At 38.7% G+C, this 21,370-nt stretch overlaps 1 protein-coding gene across 1 annotated transcript in view; it reads left to right on the top strand.

The window, feature by feature from the left end:
* ahnak (AHNAK nucleoprotein) overlaps nt 1-17,376 on the top strand; it is a 36,583-nt gene extending 19,207 nt beyond the window's left edge. Inside the window, 2 exon segments of the mRNA XM_032554160.1 lie at nt 22-13,652; nt 13,654-17,376. Coding sequence (XP_032410051.1) covers nt 22-13,652; nt 13,654-16,431 — 16,409 coding nt within the window. The 3' untranslated portion in view covers nt 16,432-17,376.
* The last annotated feature ends 3,994 nt before the right edge of the window (nt 17,377-21,370 follow it).

Here is a 21,370-nt window from a genome sequence, read left to right as displayed (position 1 = left end):
ATGTTGACATTAATCTGAAAGGTCCTAAGGTTGAAGGGGATGTGGATGTTAAAATGCCAAAGATTAAAGGAGATCTGAAAGGTCCCAAGGTGGACATTGAAGGCCCAGACGTTGACATTGAGGGTAGTAAGGGTGGACTGAAAATGCCTAAATTCAAGATGCCCTCATTTGGTTCAAAGGGTGCCAAACTAGAAGGTCCAGATGTTGACATCAACCTCCCTAAGGCAGATATTGATGTGAAAGCACCAGATGTTGATATTGAAGGAGCAGACCTTGACATTAAGGGACCAAATGCCAAACTGAAAGGTCCCAAATTCAACATGCCAAGCATGTCTGGACCAAAAATATCCATGCCAGATGTGGATTTCAACTTGAAAGGCCCCAAACTCAAAGGTGACATGGATGTTTCAGGTCCAAAGATCAAAGGAGATATCAAATCACCTCAAATAGACATCAAAGGTCCAGAAGTTGATATTGAAGGACCAAAGGGAGGATTTGAAATGCCTAAAATAAAAATGCCATCACTAAATTTGAAAGGTCCAAAAGTTGATGTTCCAGATGTTGACATTAATCTGAAAGGTCCTAAGGTTGAAGGGGATGTGGATGTTAAAATGCCAAAGATTAAAGGAGATCTGAAAGGTCCCAAGGTGGACATTGAAGGCCCAGACGTTGACATTGAGGGTAGTAAGGGTGGACTGAAAATGCCTAAATTCAAGATGCCCTCATTTGGTTCAAAGGGTGCCAAACTAGAAGGTCCAGATGTTGACATCAACCTCCCTAAGGCAGATATTGATGTGAAAGCACCAGATGTTGATATTGAAGGAGCAGACATTGACATTAAGGGACCAAATGCCAAACTGAAAGGTCCCAAATTCAACATGCCAAGCATGTCTGGACCAAAAATATCCATGCCAGATGTGGATTTCAACTTGAAAGGCCCCAAACTCAAAGGTGACATGGATGTTTCAGGTCCAAAGATCAAAGGAGATATCAAATCACCTCAAATAGACATCAAAGGTCCAGAAGTTGATATTGAAGGACCAAAGGGAGGATTTGAAATGCCTAAAATAAAAATGCCATCGCTAAATTTGAAAGGTCCAAAAGTTGATATGCCAGATGTTGACATTAATCTGAAAGGTCCTAAGGTTGAAGGGGACGTGGATGTTAATCTGCCAAAGATTAAGGGAGATCTGAAAGGTCCAGAGGTGGACATTGAAGGCCCAGATTTTGACATGGAGGGTAACAAAGGTGGTTTCAAAATGCCTAAATTCAAGATGCCGTCATTTGGTATGAAAGGTCCCAAAGGGGAAGGTCCAGATGTTGACATCAACATCCCCAAGGCAGATATTGATGTGAAAGCACCAGATGTTGATATTGAAGGAGCAGACCTCGACATTAAGGGACCAAATGCCAAACTGAAAGGTCCCAAATTCAACATGCCAAGCATATCTGGACCAAAAATATCCATGCCAGATGTGGATTTCAACTTGAAAGGCCCCAAACTCAAAGGTGACATGGATGTTTCAGGTCCAAACATCAAAGGAGATATCAAATCACCTCAAATAGACATCAAAGGTCCAGAAGTTGATATTGAAGGACCAAAGGGAGGATTTGAAATGCCTAAAATAAAAATGCCATCACTAAATTTGAAAGGTCCAAAAGTTGACATGCCAGATGTTGACATAAATCTAAAAGGTCCTAAGGTTGAAGGGGATCTGGATGTTAATCTGCCAAAGATTAAAGGAGATCTGAAAGGTCCAGAGGTGGATATTGAAGGCCCAGATTTTGACATTGAGGGTCACAAAGGTGGTTTCAAAATGCCTAAATTCAAGATGCCGTCATTTGGTACGAAAGGTCCCAAAGCGGAAGGTCCAGATGTTGACATCAACCTCCCCAAGCCAGATATTGATGTGAAAGCACCAGATGTTGTTATCGAAGGAGCAGACCTTGACATTAAGGGCCCAAATGCCAAACTGAAAGGTCCCAAATTCAACATGCCAAGCATATCTGGACCAAAAATATCCATGCCAGATGTGGATTTCAATTTGAAAGGCCCAAAACTCAAAGGTGACATGGATGTTTCAGGTCCAAAGATCAAAGGAGATATCAAATCACCTCAAATAGACATCAAAGGTCCAGAAGTTGATATTGAAGGACCAAAGGGAGGATTTGAAATGCCTAAAATAAAAATGCCTTCACTAAATTTGAAAGGTCCAAAAGTTGACATGCCAGATGTTGACATAAATCTGAAAGGTCCTAAGGTTGAAGGAGACGTGGATGTTAATCTGCCAAAGATTAAAGGAGATCTGAAAGGTCCAGAGGTGGATATTGAAGGCCCAGATTTTGACATTGAGGGTCACAAAGGTGGTTTCAAAATGCCTAAATTCAAGATGCCGTCATTTGGTACGAAAGGTCCCAAAGCGGAAGGTCCAGATGTTGACATCAACCTCCCCAAGGCAGATATTGATGTAAAAGCACCAGATGTTGATATTGAAGGAGCAGACCTTGATATTAAGGGACCAAATGCCAAACTGAAAGGTCCCAAATTCAACATGCCAAGCATATCTGGACCGAAAATATCCATGCCAGATGTGGATTTCAATTTGAAAGGCCCCAAACTCAAAGGTGACATGGATGTTTCAGGTCCAAAGATCAAAGGAGATATCAAATCACCTCAAATAGACATCAAAGGTCCAGAAGTTGATATTGAAGGACCAAAGGGAGGATTTGAAATGCCTAAAATAAAAATGCCTTCACTAAATTTGAAAGGTCCAAAAGTTGACATGCCAGATGTTGACATAAATCTGAAAGGTCCTAAGGTTGAAGGGGACGTGGATGTTAATCTGCCAAAGATTAAAGGAGATCTGAAAGGTCCAGAGGTGGATATTGAAGGCCCAGATTTTGACATGGAGGGTCACAAAGGTGGTTTCAAAATGCCTAAATTCAAGATGCCATCATTTGGTACGAAAGGTCCCAAAGCGGAAGGTCCAGATGTTGACATCAACCTCCCCAAGGCAGATATTGATGTAAAAGCACCAGATGTTGATATTGAAGGAGCAGACCTTGATATTAAGGGACCAAATGCCAAACTGAAAGGTCCCAAATTCAACATGCCAAGCATATCTGGACCGAAAATATCCATGCCAGATGTGGATTTCAACTTGAAAGGCCCCAAACTCAAAGGTGACATGGATGTTTCAGGTCCAAAGATCAAAGGAGATATCAAATCACCTCAAATAGACATCAAAGGTCCAGAAGTTGATATTGAAGGACCAAAGGGAGGATTTGAAATGCCTAAAATAAAAATGCCTTCAATAAATTTGAAAGGTCCAAAAGTTGATATTCCAGATGTTGACATTAATCTGAAAGGTCCTAAGGTTGAAGGGGATCTTGATGTTAAAATGCCAAAGATTAAAGGAGATCTCAAAGGTCCCGAGGTGGACATTGAAGGCCCAGATTTTGACATTGAGGGTCACAAAGGTGGATTGAAAATGCCTAAATTCAAGATGCCCTCATTTGGCTTAAAAGGTCCCAAAGGTGAATGTCCAGATGTTGACATCAACCTCCCCAAGGCAGATATTGATGTGAAAGCACCAGATGTTGATATCGAAGGAGCAGACCTTGACATTAAGGGCCCAAATGCCAAACTGAAAGGTCCCAAATTCAACATGCCAAGCATATCTGGACCAAAAATATCCATGCCAGATGTGGATTTCAATTTGAAAGGCCCCAAACTCAAAGGTGACATGGATGTTTCAGGTCCAAAGATCAAAGGAGATATCAAATCACCTCAAATAGACATCAAAGGTCCAGAAGTTGATATTGAAGGACCAAAGGGAGGATTTGAAATGCCTAAAATAAAAATGCCTTCACTAAATTTGAAAGGTCCAAAAGTTGACATGCCAGATGTTGACATAAATCTGAAAGGTCCTAAGGTTGAAGGGGACGTGGATGTTAATCTGCCAAAGATTAAAGGAGATCTGAAAGGTCCAGAGGTGGATATTGAAGGCCCAGATTTTGACATTGAGGGTCACAAAGGTGGTTTCAAAATGCCTAAATTCAAGATGCCGTCATTTGGTACGAAAGGTCCCAAAGCGGAAGGTCCAGATGTTGACATCAACCTCCCCAAGGCAGATATTGATGTAAAAGCACCCGAGGTTGATATTGAAGGAGCAGACCTTGATATTAAGGGACCAAATGCCAAACTGAAAGGTCCCAAATTCAACATGCCAAGCATATCTGGACCGAAAATATCCATGCCAGATGTGGATTTCAATTTGAAAGGACCAAAACTCAAAGGTGACATGGATGTTTCAGGTCCAAAGATCAAAGGCGATATCAAATCACCTGAAATAGACATCAAAGGTCCAGAAGTTGATATGGAAGGACCAAAGGGAGGATTTGAAATGCCAAAAATAAAAATGCCTTCACTAAATTTGAAAGGTCCAAAAGTTGATATTCCAGATGTTGACATTAATCTGAAAGGTCCTAAGGTTGAAGGGGATCTTGATGTTAAAATGCCAAAGATTAAAGGAGAACTCAAAGGTCCCGAGGTGGACATTGAAGGCCCAGATTTTGACATTGAGGGTCACAAAGGTGGATTGAAAATGCCTAAATTCAAGATGCCCTCATTTGGCTTAAAAGGTCCCAAAGTGGAAGGTCCAGATGTTGACATCAACCTCCCCAAGGCAGATATTGATGTGAAAGCACCAGATGTTGATATCGAAGGAGCAGACCTTGACATTAAGGGCCCAAATGCCAAACTGAAAGGTCCCAAATTCAACATGCCAAGCATATCTGGACCAAAAATATCCATGCCAGATGTGGATTTCAATTTGAAAGGCCCCAAACTCAAAGGTGACATGGATGTTTCAGGTCCAAAGATCAAAGGAGATATCAAATCACCTCAAATAGACATCAAAGGTCCAGAAGTTGATATTGAAGGACCAAAGGGAGGATTTGAAATGCCTAAAATAAAAATGCCTTCACTAAATTTGAAAGGTCCAAAAGTTGACATGCCAGATGTTGACATAAATCTGAAAGGGCCTAAGGTTGAAGGGGACGTGGATGTTAATCTGCCAAAGATTAAAGGAGATCTGAAAGGTCCAGAGGTGGATATTGAAGGCCCAGATTTTGACATTGAGGGTCACAAAGGTGGTTTCAAAATGCCTAAATTCAAGATGCCGTCATTTGGTACGAAAGGTCCCAAAGCGGAAGGTCCAGATGTTGACATCAACCTCCCCAAGGCAGATATTGATGTAAAAGCACCAGATGTTGATATTGAAGGAGCAGACCTTGATATTAAGGGACCAAATGCCAAACTGAAAGGTCCCAAATTCAACATGCCAAGCATATCTGGACCGAAAATATCCATGCCAGATGTGGATTTCAATTTGAAAGGACCAAAACTCAAAGGTGACATGGATGTTTCAGGTCCAAAGATCAAAGGAGATATCAAATCACCTGAAATAGACATCAAAGGTCCAGAAGTTGATATGGAAGGACCAAAGGGAGGATTTGAAATGCCTAAAATAAAAATGCCTTCACTAAATTTGAAAGGTCCAAAAGTTGATATTCCAGATGTTGACATTAATCTGAAAGGTCCTAAGGTTGAAGGGGATCTTGATGTTAAAATGCCAAAGATTAAAGGAGATCTCAAAGGTCCCGAGGTGGACATTGAAGGCCCAGATTTTGACATTGAGGGTCCCAAGGGTGGACTGAAAATGCCTAAATTCAAGATGCCCTCATTTGGCTCAAAGAGTGCCAAACTAGAAGGTCCAGATGTTGACATCAACCTCCCTAAGGCAGATATTGATGTGAAAGCACCAGATATTGATATTGAAGGAGCAGACCTTGACATTAAGGGACCAAATGCCAAACTGAAAGGTCCCAAATTCAACATGCCAAGCATATCTGGACCAAAGATATCCATGCCAGATGTGGATTTCAACTTGAAAGGCCCAAAACTCAAAGGTGACATGGATGTTTCAGGTCCAAAGATCAAAGGAGATATCAAATCACCTGACATAGACATCAAAGGTCCAGAAGTTGATATTGAAGGACCAAAGGGAGGATTTGAAATGCCTAAAATAAAAATGCCTTCACTAAATTTGAAAGGTCCAAAGGCTGATGTTCCAGATGTTGACATTAATCTGAAAGGTCCTAAGGCTGAAGGGGATCTGGATGTTAATCTGCCAAAGATTAAAGGAGATCTAAAAGGTCCCGAGGTGGAAATTGAAGGCCCAGACGTTGACATTGAGGTGCACAAAAGTGGGTTCAAGATGCCTAAATTCAAGATGCCATCATTTGGTTTTAAAGGATCTAAAGCAGATGCTGCTGATGTTGATGTCAATATCCCTAAATCAAATATTGACATAAAAGCTGCAGATTTAAACATAAAAGGAAAAGATGTTGCGGTTGAGGGATCAAACATAAAAGTCAAAGGAAAGAAATTCAGAATGCCAAAGATTACAAGTCCAAAGGTTTCTGTGCCAGATATTGATATGAAAACACCTGAGGTTAATATAGAAAAAGCAGACGTTGACATCAAGGGACCAAATGCCAAACTGAAAGGTCCCAAATTCAACATGCCAAGCATATCTGGACCAAAAATATCCATGCCAGATGTGGATTTCAACTTGAAAGGCCCAAAACTCAAGGGTGACATGGATGTTTCAGGTCCAAAGATCAAAGGAGATATCAAATCACCTGAAATAGACATCAAAGGTCCAGAAGTTGATATTGAAGGACCAAAGGGAGGATTTGAAATGCCTAAAATAAAAATGCCTTCACTAAATTTGAAAGGTCCAAAAGTTGATATGCCAGATGTTGACATTAATCTGAAAGGTCCTAAGGTTGAAGGGGACGTGGATGTTAATCTGCCAAAGATTAAAGGAGATCTAAATGTTCCAGAGGTGGACATTGAAGGCCCAGACATTGACATTGAGGGTCCCAAAGGAGGACTGAAAATGCCTAAATTCAAGATGCCCTCATTTGGTATTAAAGTCCCCAAATTAGAAGGTCCAGATGTTGACATCAACCTCCCTAAGGCAGATATTGATGTGAAAGCACCAGATGTTGATATTGAAGGAGCAGATCTTGACATTAAGGGACCAAATGCCAAACTGAAAGGTCCCAAATTCAACATGCCAAGCATATCTGGGCCAAAAATCTCCATGCCAGATGTGGATTTCAATCTGAAAGGCCCCAAACTCAAAGGTGACATGGATGTTTCAGGTCCAAAGATCAAAGGAGATATCAATTCACCTCAAATAGACGTCAAAGGTCCAGAAGTTGATATTGAAGGACCAAAGGGAGGATTTGAAATGCCTAAAATAAAAATGCCATCACTAAATTTGAAAGGTCCAAAAGTTGATATGCCAGATGTTGACATTAATCTGAAAGGTCCTAAGGTTGAAGGGGACGTGGATGTTAATCTGCCAAAGATTAAAGGAGATCTAAAAGGTCCAGAGGTGAATATTGAAGGCCCAGATTTTGACATTGAGGGTCACAAAGGTGGGTTAAAAATGCCTAAATTCAAGATGCCGTCATTTGGTATGAAAGGTCCCAAAGGAGAAGGTCCAGATGTTGACATCAACATCCCCAAGGCAGATATTGATGTGAAAGCACCAGATGTTGATATTGAAGGAGCAGACCTTGACATTAAGGGACCAAATGCCAAACTGAAAGGTCCCAAATTCAACATGCCAAGCATATCTGGACCAAAAATATCCATGCCAGATGTGGATTTCAACTTGAAAGGCCCCAAACTCAAAGGTGACATGGATGTTTCAGGTCCAAAGATCAAAGGAGATATCAAATCACCTCAAATAGACATCAAAGGTCCAGAAGTTGATATTGAAGGACCAAAGGGAGGATTTGAAATGCCTAAAATAAAAATGCCATCACTAAATTTGAAAGGTCCAAAAGTTGATATGCCAGATGTTGACATTAATCTGAAAGGTCCTAAGATTGAAGGGGATGTGGATGTTAATCTTCCAAAGCTTAAAGGAGAGCTGAAAGGTCCAGAGGTGAATATTGAAGGCCCAGATTTTGACATGGAGGGTCACAAAGGTGGGTTAAAGATGCCTAAATTCAAGATGCCATCATTTGGTATGAAAGGTCCCAAAATCGAAGGTCCAGATGTTGACATCAACATCCCCAAGGCAGATATTGATGTGAAAGCACCAGAGGTTGATATTGAAGGAGCAGACCTTGACATTAAGGGACCAAATGCCAAACTGAAAGGTCCCAAATTCAACATGCCAAGCATATCTGGACCAAAAATATCCATGCCAGATGTGGATTTCAACTTGAAAGGCCCCAAACTCAAAGGTGACATGGATGTTTCAGGTCCAAAGATCAAAGGAGATATCAAATCACCTCAAATAGACATCAAAGGTCCAGAAGTTGATATTGAAGGACCAAAGGGAGGATTTGAAATGCCTAAAATAAAAATGCCTTCAATGAATTTGAAAGGTCCAAAAGTTGATATTCCAGATGTTGACATTAATCTGAAAGGTCCTAAGGTTGAAGGAGACGTGGATGTTAATCTGCCAAAGATTAAAGGAGATCTAAAAGGTCCAGAGGTGGACATTGAAGGCCCAGATTTTGACATTGAGGGTCACAAAGGTGGTTTCAAAATGCCTAAATTCAAGATGCCATCATTTGGTATGAAAGGTCCCAAAGGGGAAGGTCCAGATGTTGACATCAACATCCCCAAGGCAGATATTGATGTGAAAGCACCAGATGTTGATATTGAAGGAGCAGACCTTGACATTAAGGGACCAAATGCCAAACTGAAAGGTCCCAAATTCAACATGCCAAGCATATCTGGACCAAAAATATCCATGCCAGATGTGGATTTCAACTTGAAAGGCCCCAAACTCAAAGGTGACATGGATGTTTCAGGTCCAAAGATCAAAGGAGATATCAAATCACCTGAAATAGACATCAAAGGTCCAGAAGTTGATATTGAAGGACCAAAGGGAGGATTTGAAATGCCTAAAATAAAAATGCCATCACTAAATTTGAAAGGTCCAAAAGTTGATATGCCAGATGTTGACATTAATCTGAAAGGTCCTAAGGTTGAAGGGGACGTGGATGTTAATCTGCCAAAGATTAAAGGAGATCTAAAAGGTCCAGAGGTGGACATTGAAGGCCCAGATTTTGACATTGAGGGTCACAAAGGTGGTTTCAAAATGCCTAAATTCAAGATGCCATCATTTGGTATGAAAGGTCCCAAAGGGGAAGGTCCAGATGTTGACATCAACATCCCCAAGGCAGATATTGATGTGAAAGCACCCGAGGTTGATATTGAAGGAGCAGACCTTGACTTTAAGGGACCAAATGCCAAACTGAAAGGTCCCAAATTCAACATGCCAAGCATATCTGGACCAAAAATATCCATGCCAGATGTGGATTTCAACTTGAAAAGCCCCAAACTCAAAGGTGACATGGATGTTTCAGGTCCAAAGATCAAAGGAGATATCAAATCACCTCAAATAGACATCAAAGGTCCAGAAGTTGATATTGAAGGACCAAAGGGAGGATTTGAAATGCCTAAAATAAAAATGCCTTCACTAAATTTGAAAGGTCCAAAAGTTGATATTCCAGATGTTGACATTAATCTCAAAGGTCCTAAGGTTGAAGGGGACGTGGATGTTAACCTGCCAAAGATTAAAGGAGATCTAAAAGGTCCAGAGGTGGATATTGAAGGCCCAGATTTTGACATGGAGGGTCACAAAGGTGGTTTCAAAATGCCCAAATTCAAGATGCCGTCATTTGGTATGAAAGGTCCCAAACTGGAAGGTCCAGATGTTGACATCAACATCCCCAAGGCAGATATTGATGTGAAAGCACCAGAGGTTGATATTGAAGGAGCAGACCTTGACATTAAGGGACCAAATGCCAAACTGAAAGGTCCCAAATTCAACATGCCAAGCATATCTGGACCAAAAATATCCATGCCAGATGTGGATTTCAACTTGAAAAGCCCCAAACTCAAAGGTGACATGGATGTTTCAGGTCCAAAGATCAAAGGAGATATCAAATCACCTCAAATAGACATCAAAGGTCCAGAAGTTGATATTGAAGGACCAAAAGGAGGATTTGAAATGCCTAAAATAAAAATGCCTTCACTAAATTTGAAAGGTCCAAAAGTTGATATGCCAGATGTTGACATTAATCTGAAAGGTCCTAAGGTTGAAGGGGACTTGGATGTTAACCTGCCAAAGATTAAAGGAGATCTAAAAGGTCCAGAGGTGGATATTGAAGGCCCAGATTTTGACATTGAGGGTCACAAAGGTGGTTTCAAAATGCCCAAATTCAAGATGCCGTCATTTGGTATGAAAGGTCCCAAAGTCGAAGGTCCAGATGTTGACATCAACATCCCCAAGGCAGATATTGATGTGAAAGCACCAGATGTTGATATTGAAGGAGCAGACCTTGACATCAAGGGACCAAATGCCAAACTGAAAGGTCCCAAATTCAACATGCCAAGCATATCTGGACCAAAAATATCCATGCCAGATGTGGATTTCAACTTGAAAAGCCCCAAACTCAAAGGTGACATGGATGTTTCAGGTCCAAAGATCAAAGGAGATATCAAATCACCTCAAATAGACATCAAAGGTCCAGAAGTTGATATTGAAGGACCAAAGGGAGGATTTGAAATGCCTAAAATAAAAATGCCATCACTAAATTTGAAAGGTCCAAAAGTTGATATGCCAGATGTTGACATTAATCTGAAAGGTCCTAAGGTTGAAGGGGACGTGGATGTTAATCTGCCAAAGATTAAAGGAGATGTAAAAGGTCCAGAGGTGGACATTGAAGGCCCAGATTTTGACATTGAGGGTCACAAAGGTGGTTTCAAAATGCCTAAATTCAAGATGCCGTCATTTGGAATGAAAGGTCCCAAAGGGGAAGATCCAGATGTTGACATCAACATCCCCAAGGCAGACATTGATGTGAAAGCACCAGATGTTGATATTGAAGGAGCAGACCTTGACATTAAGGGACCAAATGCCAAACTGAAAGGTCCCAAATTCAACATGCCAAGCATATCTGGACCAAAAATATCCATGCCAGATGTGGATTTCAACTTGAAAGGCCCAAAACTCAAAGGTGACATGGATGTTTCAGGTCCAAAGATCAAAGGAGATATCAAATCACCTGAAATAGACATCAAAGGTCCAGAAGTTGATATTGAAGGACCAAAGGGAGGATTTGAAATGCCTAAAATAAAAATGCCATCACTAAATTTGAAAGGTTCAAAAGTTGATATGCCAGATGTTGACATTAATCTGAAAGGTCCTAAGGTTGAAGGGGACGTGGATGTTAAGTTGCCAAAGATTAAAGGAGATCTAAAAGGTCCAGAAGTGGATATTGAAGGCCCAGATTTTGACATTGAGGGTCACAAAGGTGGTTTCAAAATGCCCAAATTCAAGATGCCGTCATTTGGTATGAAAGGTCCAAAAGGGGAAGGTCCAGATGTTGACATCAAAATCCCCAAGGCAGATATTGATGTGAAAGCACCAGAGGTTGATATTGAAGGAGCAGACCTTGACATTAAGGGACCAAATGCCAAACTGAAAGGTCCCAAATTCAACATGCCAAGCATATCTGGACCAAAAATATCTATGCCAGATATGGATTTCAACTTGAAAGGCCCCAAACTCAAAGGTGACATGGATGTTTCAGGTCCAAAGATCAAAGGAGATATCAAATCACCTCAAATAGACATCAAAGGTCCAGAAGTTGATATTGAAGGACCAAAGGGAGGATTTGAAATGCCTAAAATAAAAATGCCTTCACTAAATTTGAAAGGTCCAAAGGTTGATATTCCAGATGTTGACATTAATCTGAAAGGTCCTAAGGTTGAAGGTGATCTGGATGTTAAAATGCCAAAGATTAAAGGAGATCTCAAAGGTCCCGAGGTGGACATTGAAGGCCCAGATTTTGACATGGAGGGTCCCAAAGGTGGATTGAAAATGCCTAAATTCAAGATGCCGTCATTTGGCTTAAAAGGTCCCAAAGGGGAAGGTCCAGATGTTGACATCAACCTCCCCAAGGCAGATATTGATGTGAAAGCACCAGATGTTGATATCGAAGGAGCAGACCTTGACATTAAGGGGCCACATGCCAAACTGAAAGGTCCCAAATTCAACATGCCAAGCATATCTGGACCGAAAATATCCATGCCAGATGTGGATTTCAATTTGAAAGGCCCCAAACTCAAAGGTGACATGGATGTTTCAGGTCCAAAGATCAAAGGAGATATCAAATCACCTCAAATAGACATCAAAGGTCCAGAAGTTGATATTGAAGGACCAAAGGGAGGATTTGAAATGCCTAAAATAAAAATGCCTTCACTAAATTTGAAAGGTCCAAAGGTTGATATTCCAGATGTTGACATTAATCTGAAAGGTCCTAAGGTTGAAGGTGATCTGGATGTTAAAATGCCAAAGATTAAAGGAGATCTCAAAGGTCCCGAGGTGGACATTGAAGGCCCAGATTTTGACATGGAGGGTCCCAAAGGTGGATTGAAAATGCCTAAATTCAAGATGCCGTCATTTGGCTTAAAAGGTCCCAAAGGGGAAGGTCCAGATGTTGACATCAACCTCCCCAAGGCAGATATTGATGTGAAAGCACCAGATGTTGATATCGAAGGAGCAGACCTTGACATTAAGGGGCCACATGCCAAACTGAAAGGTCCCAAATTCAACATGCCAAGCATATCTGGACCGAAAATATCCATGCCAGATGTGGATTTCAATTTGAAAGGCCCCAAACTCAAAGGTGACATGGATGTTTCAGGTCCAAAGATCAAAGGAGATATCAAATCACCTGAAATAGACATCAAAGGTCCAGAAGTTGATATTGAAGGACCAAAGGGAGGATTTGAAATGCCTAAAATAAAAATGCCATCACTAAATTTGAAAGGTCCAAAAGTTGACATGCCAGATGTTGACATAAATCTGAAAGGTCCTAAGGTTGAAGGGGATGTGGATGTTAATCTGCCAAAGATTAAAGGAGATTTGAAAGGTCCAGAGGTGGATATTGAAGGCCCAGATTTTGACATTGAGGGTCACAAAGGTGGTTTCAAAATGCCTAAATTCAAGATGCCGTCATTTGGTATGAAAGGTCCCAAAGGGGAAGGTCCAGATGTTGACATCAACCTCCCCAAGGCAGATATTGATGTGAAAGGACCAGATGTTGATATCGAAGGAGCAGACCTTGACATTAAGGGACCAAATGCCAAACTGAAAGGTCCCAAATTCAACATGCCAAGCATATCTGGACCGAAAATATCCATGCCAGATGTGGATTTCAATTTGAAAGGCCCCAAACTCAAAGGTGACATGGATGTTTCAGGTCCAAAGATCAAAGGAGATATCAAATCACCTGAATTAGACATCAAAGGTCCAGAAGTTGATATTGAAGGACCAAAAGGAGGATTTGAAATGCCTAAAATAAAAATGCCTTCACTAAATTTGAAAGGTCCAAATGTTAATGTTCCAGATGTTGACATTAATCTGAAAGGCCCTAAGGTTGAACGGGATCTGGATGTTAAAATGCCAAAGATTAAAGGAGATCTCAAGGGTCCCGAGGTGGACATTGAAGGCCCAGATTTTGACATTGAGGGTCACAAAGGTGGACTTGAAAATGCCCAAATTCAAGATGCCCTCATTTGGTTTAAAAGGCCCCACACTAGAAGGTCCAGATGTTGACATCAACCTCCCCAAGGCAGATATTGATGTGAAAGCACCAGATGTTGATGTCGAAGGAGCAGATCTTGACATTAAGGGACCAAATGCCAAACTGAAAGGTCCCAAATTCAACATGCCAAGCATATCTGGGCCAAAAATATCCATGCCAGATGTGGATTTCAACTTGAAAGGCCCAAAACTCAAAGGTGACATGGATGTTTCAGGTCCAAAGATTAAAGGAGATATCAAGTCACCTGAAATTGACATCAAAGGTGCAAAAGTTAAAACCAATGTTCCAAGTCTTGATATTGATCTAAAGCATAGTAGCGAACCACCAAAGTTTCCAACGATACCTGGTTCCAAACCCGCACTACCAAATGTTGACATAAATCTGAAGGGATCGAAATTAAAGGGGGAATTTAAAGGAGAGGGTCAATTTCCAAAAGCTGAACTGAAAGACATTGATGTCTTGGAAGTCACTCCGAAAAAATCTAAGTTTAAAATGCCAAAGGTTGGATTCAAGAGTCCAAAGATAAAGACCTCAGAACCTGATATTAAACTGGAGCATGGAGATGTCAACATTAAAGGAAAGACTGGGAGCCGAGAGGGACTTGATGTTGACATTGGTTTGTCTGGTTCAAAATCTAAAAGTCCCAAATTTAAGATCCCAAAATTTGGCCTCAAGGGCCCAAAAGTTGACATGCCAGAAGCTGATCCTTCAAAATCTGCAATTGACATAAAAACCTCAGATGTCACGTCAGCAGGTGCAGGATTTGATGTCGATATTCACAGTGGAAAACTTAAGGGATCAAAAGATGTGGATTTAAATCTGACAGGTCCAAAACTTAAAGGGGATTTGAATGTGTCAGTTCCAGATGTAGATCTAAACCTGAAAGAAGCCAATATAAAAGGTCCAAAGTTTGAAGTTGAGGGACTGAAGGGTGGATTAGAAATGCCCAAGATCAAGATACCATCTTTTGGCATCAAACTACCTCAGCTGGAAAATTCAAATGATACTATAACCATTCCAAATGTTAATGCTGATACAGTAACCCCCAAAGTTGACATTGGTGGAGTTGATGTTAAAGGCCCCGAGGCAAGTCCCAATGTTAAACTTCCATCAGTATCAGGACCCACCTTGCCAGACTTAAACATTAATCTTACAGGGCCAAAAACAAAAGGAAATGTTAATGTTACTCTCCCTGATACTAATATTGATATCAAAGTACCAAAGACAGAAATCAAAGGAGCAGGAAAAATAACACCACCTGAAGTTGATATCAAAGGTCCACATGTTGATCTTGGGGGTGGCAAAGATGGGTTTGAAATCCCTAAAATAAAAATGACATCACTAGACTTTAAAGGCCCCAAAACAGGGAGTCAAGGTGTTGACATCAACCTTTCCAAAGCCAAAATAGATGTTGATTCCTCTAAAGTAGACTTTAAAGCACCCAAAATAAAACTGCCAACTGTATCAGGCCCCGAATGGGATATTAATCTGAAAGGTTCAAATGTTGAAGGAAAAGAAATTAATGTTAACCTTCCTAAAACAGACATTGAAATTAAAGGACCAAAATTATCCATGTCAGATGTGGACATGAATCTTAAAGCTCCTGATGTTGACATCAAGGATCCCAAGGTTCATACTGGAGGGCCCAAGGTTGGTTTTAAAATGTCCAAAGTCACACTCCCATCAGAATCAGAAGTTGATGTAAATTTTGCAAAAGCTGACTTTAACATTAAAGCACCTGAAGTAAACATAAAAGGACCAGAATTTGATTCCACTGAAGCAAGTCTTGATGTCCCTGACATAGATGTGAAGGGGAAAAAGGGAAAGTTCAAACTTCCAAAAGTGAAAGGAAAAGCAAGGAAGCAAGAAGCTGATATTAAAACACCAGAAGTAGACCAGGGTATTGACACACCGAATATTCATGTGAAAGGGACAAACACTAAGAAGCCTCTTTTTGGTAAACTTCATTTCCCTGATGTAGAACTAGATATTAAATCTCCAAAACTAAAAGGTGATGGATCTTTAGCTGAAGGATTTAAATCACCCGATGCAAATGTATCATCTGACAGTGCAAAGATTTGTTTGGAAGGCCCTGATGTTAATGTCAAAGGAGGTCCAGAGATTAGTGCAAGAACTTCAGGACAATCAGCTAGTGGCCTTCAGTATCCAGAGGGTACAATACTATTTCCAAAAATCAAAGTGCCAAAGTTTGGCATTCTTCAGCCTAAGGTGGAGGGCCAAGATGTTGCAGGAAAAGGAAAATCAGATGCAATGATGGGTGGAAAATTAGACCTGGAAGGTGAATCTGGAGTCAGTTTGTCAGCTAAGGGAAAGTCAGCCTCACTGGATCTATTTAAAAAATCAAAGCACCGATCTTCCTCTGCCAGTGATGAAGGTTCTCTTGGAGCTAGCTCTCCTTCAGCTCTTTCAGGAGCTGAATGTGGTGACATTTCAATAGATGTAGGAGGAACTAAGGTCAAAGGCAAGAAAGGCAAATTAAAATTTGGCACATTTGGAGGTTTTGGATCTAAGTCCAAGGGCTCATACGAAGTAACACTTGGAAACGACAATGAAGGAGAGATAGAGGGGAGTACAGATGCTTCTGTACCTCTGAAAAAATCTAGATTGTCGTCCTCCTCAAGCAGTGACAGTGGATCAAGAGGTGCTTTCAGGCTTCCAAAACTTGAACTATCGGTTTCTCCAAAAAAATAATAGTAAGATCAATTAAATCCTTCATGCACTCAAATACAATCTCCTAATGCAGTATAAGTTTTGAACTTTAGTTCTTTTAAATTTAATAGAACATGCACAATTATCTCTGTTTACCTATGAATGATAATTTTAAAGAAAATGAAATAGGAGAGAATTAGATTGTTAAAAAATTCTTCAAACTGTACATAAGATAAATGTATACTTTTATTAATGAATATTGTTTTGTACATAGTCCAGATTTATTAATCTATTGCATCACACAAAATTATAGGTCATACGTTTTGTTTCTTCTTTAAATGAATGATTTTTATTGAATGGTTGTTACATATTCGTAACCAGGGGTCTACTGCAAAGAACATACATCACAGTTGTTTCGAAGGAAAATGCTCTACATACATTTGAAACACAATTTTAATTAGTTTCCATTTTAGTACGTGTACAATTATGTTTTTTTTTTCTAAGCTTCAATAGTAGTCAGTGCAGATTGTATTTTTGCAATGTAATTTTGACAACCTTCTGAAGATTCATATACTTGTATATAGCATAATTGCAAGGACAATCTTTTTGGAAATTCTTTGAAGTGCTGTGTGTACTTCTGATTGCTGTCTCTTCATTTAAGAAAAGTTGTAATTGCTAAAATTTTGTGTCACAATAAAAATTAAATTGCTTTGTTTATTTTAAACTGGTTTCTTAATCCTGTCATTTTTACATTCTAACAGTTAGTAATCCTTTATATTTAATTTCATTTTTGACACTTTTTGTTTTGTATAGACACCTATTCCGGTCATGTCACAGTCACATCTTAATATCATCTGTTTTCAAACAACTTCTTTGCAGGTAGAAAGATGTATACCATTGATATTTGATGGAGAGCATAATTTTTTGGATCCATGCTTCTGTGTGCATTCTGCCAACTAAATGCAATAAATGGATTTATAGAGATTATTCTTGTTTTTGAACTTGATTTGCAGTTTTTGAGTCAACTGAGTAATAAGTATTTTTTGAGTCCTGTCACAATTTTATTTTACATAAATATATGAAAAAATTACAGGGCAGCTATAACAATTTACATTAAATACATTTACACACCTGGATTATAAACAACAAACCTGGTATGGTTTATTTGTTTTTCCTTACAACCTTTACGTTTGATGGTTTTTCATATTTAGGTCATTCCTAAGTTTTCACAAACATTTTTATTTTTCAGTTGGTATTTGTTTAATGAATAAAAACAAGATGGAATATGTGGTGCTATACATGTTTACAATTGTGGCAACATTTCAGTTCAGTTTAATTCATTTTAGAAATATAGAGCCCGTTAACAGTCGATGCCGTCTTAACACACATTATAAAACAAAGAGCTTTAAGTAATGTATGATTATATTGAATCCAGTTTGGTCCAAATTTGTGTTCAAATCAATCCAATTAATACACTTATAATATTCATGTATTCACACTACTATACAAATTCAACTCAGAACAGTCAAAATCAATTAATCATAAAAGGGTAATTGGTATAAAACTGCTATGCGGATTGGATGAAGTCCATGACTTCTCTCCTGTGGAGCAAACATGTGGCTACAATGGTAAGGAAGGACTCCATTTTAACAAGAACAACTTCCAGTAGAGCCAGTATATGGCGCCATCTCTGGTGACGGGTAGCCACCTAACAAGACAGAATGCCAACTGAAAAAAAAAAAAACATACAAGCACGACTCCAGGAGTATTTCTACAAAAGAAAACAAACCATTAGAGTTAGGTAGCACTAACAACATTAGTATTTTTGAAAGAAACACAGCCAAACAGGGAAGCTCTGAGCCAGGAATAGTTGGAAAAATAAGAGTAAGTAACTGCGTTCCTCAATGGCTTCATACATACATAAAGACAAAGTTAAAGATGGGATTCCTATTGTTGTCCATTATTGGACAACAAGAATGGGAATAAATATTATGAGAATATTGCATACAATAGAAATATACCACACAACGTTTATAAATTACTGACAAATTTCTAGTTCCTATAATTGAAGATCCTTATCAAGTTTAACAAAATTCTGTGGACTTCAGCATGTAAGATAACCTACTGATAGAAGGATTGTCTTATGTTGCACTTTATTTCACAATATAAAACCATCAGCTACGAACATCCAGATTTATTGTAAAGAAGAAATATTATGCTCTTTCTGGTATTATATAGGGAATCATTTAAACTGACTCAAAACCAGCTAGAAAAGGTTTGGTCGGTAGAGCTTGACATATCATGGGGGGAGATTCTTATCTTGGCATCGGCCCAGAGGAAAGAACTGTTTTCATTTGGGGACAACAAGTTATTGGTTACTTGTCTCATGTAATATCTGCGGTTTCACCATTGTCTGAATGTTATTGACTATGGGACTAAAGTATAATATGGAGAGCTCCACACATGTGCAAAGCTGATATTTCAATTTACATTAAGAATTACAAAATCAAATCACCTGCACTCCTTATTTGTTGTGAAATAATAAAATGAGAAAGTCTTAATTGGATAATATTTTTAATGAATAACTTAAGAAAAAAGACAAATAGCTTCAATTAAAATGATTTTTGGGATGTACGTATTTATGTTTATGTTAGTGTTTAACCTACATGTTGTGTCTGACATCTGTCACTCACTTTGTATTGCAGCTCTCTTTTCTACCTGGGTTTTTATTTTAGTGTGACAACCCAAGATTATTCATCACCCCCATTTAGCCCTCTTCAAAAACGTCCTTAAAACACCCCTGCTCAGCAGTCTTAAGCAGACATTTAATGTAAAAATTAATATTCAAGCATTAAAACCTTTAAATATGACGGACTAAATCTTTCTTTGAAATCCATGGCTTTGTGGTCAACAATAAAATGCAAACTATTAGTAATGGGCCTGGTGGAGTGAATGACATTCATGAGGCTAGCTGGTGAAAACCATTATTGTATTTTCGACCTGCCATGGCCTCTCCTTGGCCTATTCAGAGAGGAAATGTACTATATCCATCAACCATTAACCAGTTAAACTCGAGACTATTCTCATATCAGTCCACTGCAGTTTCAGGTTGAAAACACAGCTATCAAAGCTACAAATCATATGCTAACTTTAGTTTGTAACAACAACAGAAACTGCTGCTAACGTTATTCAGTGGAGCTGTAACTTGAGGAACATGTTAGAAAGGTTAGCAATCCCAATCGGCTATTCTGCAAATTCATTTAAACATGAAGTTAATGCACTTAAACATTGCTTTACCTACTTAGGTTGGGTAAATATTGTGCATCAGCACACAGCAAATTTGGAAGTGTTAATTCAATTCCTAGAGTTGAATTCAACACTTTGAAAGTGTCTATATTGGTCCACTCTTGATAAAGTAACACTTTTGAAAGTGTTATTTGTGATAGAGTTGAATCAACACTCTCAGTAGTTGAAATTTAACACACATCAGTGTTGATTTACCTAACACTAGAGTGTAGTGCGAAAAGTTAACACTATGAATGTGTTAATTTCACACAGAAATGTCAAATATAGATCAACATAGAAATCTGAATTTTAAAACACTACTGCATGTCTTCCCCCTCTCCTTCCCCCTTTCCTGTCAGTCTACTTTTATATAAGGGACACTAGAGCCCACAAAAGACCCCCTGGAGGGGTAATATATATATATATATATATATATATATATATATATATATAAATTCTGGATATATGTAATAATAATAAACAGTTTTATTTATAATGCCCTTTATATATCAAATTGAAATCTCAAATCAAATTAATTTGTGCAATTTTAAAGAGAAACATTATCTCATGAACCAACTGCACAGGAGGAATAGATAACATTAATTTAAAACAAAAAATGACACTCTCTGACAGTGGTGACCTAGATCTGACTCCTATTCTGCCTATATAAAAGTCAGCCATTATGCAGTATTAAGTTCTGGAATTGCCTTTCCCTCACTTTGATGTCCAAGTTGCTGATCTTAGATGATTGAAGATTTACTTCTACATCATGTTTTTGTTCTTTTTTTTTTTTTTTTTTTAAAAGTGGTGCACTATTTGGGGTATTTACACTGATGTCAAGGGTTAGTTTTTCTCCACATATAGGCCAAAAAAGTAACATTTGTTTTAATTGGAACAGAGCATCTTATTTTATTAAAATGCAGGGCATAGTGGTTTAAGATTAAGCATTGTTTCTAGGGCCAAATTCACACAAAACATTGAAAGATTTATAAACTTTCTCACGTTTCATGTGTGAATAGGTTGCTAATTCAGACAAGAACTTGTCACTTATTATTAAACTATCAAAAATAACAATGCCAGCAATTGTTAACACTTACATGCAATGGTAGAAATGAACATTTGAAACTTTATGTTGCTGTTCAAACTTTGTCTCAAATTGAACATGTTTCATAAGTGGATAGCAATAATGATTGAATTAAAATAACTATGATTTTTCAAAAACCTTTCTCAATACAACTAAAACAGTTTATCCTTGACTACAATAAAATGCATATTGTTGAGTTCTCTTTTACAAAAACATTGAGAATGTGATCTGGTACTTAATACTTTCAGTTAGCTCCATGAGACATTTTTATTGGCAAATGAAGTCCTTAAAGTTTCATTATTATTTGAAGCTTTAAAACTTTTTTCCTGCTTTTTAAACTTTATAATAATTTAAAATACATACATATATTTAAAAGCAAATGCTGATTTCATTTTAGTGGTTCTAACAATCATCACTTCAAAGTCCTGCTTATATTAGTGTTTGCAGGATAATTCTTTGCAAAAGCAGTGTTGCTTGCAACACAGGATGTGTTTCCAGAGTTCCTGGTTCTTTGAATGCAATTGTTTTTCCAGTGCAGAGGAAGGAAACTAACAGGAGTTTCCTTTGAAAGAGGAAGGTGCCCACTTCCTTTCTGTTGAAGAAAAACATGTT

Source organism: Xiphophorus hellerii, chromosome 23, assembly GCF_003331165.1.
Source record: "Xiphophorus hellerii strain 12219 chromosome 23, Xiphophorus_hellerii-4.1, whole genome shotgun sequence".
NCBI lineage: Eukaryota > Metazoa > Chordata > Actinopteri > Cyprinodontiformes > Poeciliidae > Xiphophorus > Xiphophorus hellerii.
The sequence above is the reverse complement of the archived record's forward strand: the minus strand, read 5'-3'. Positions and strand labels throughout refer to the sequence as shown.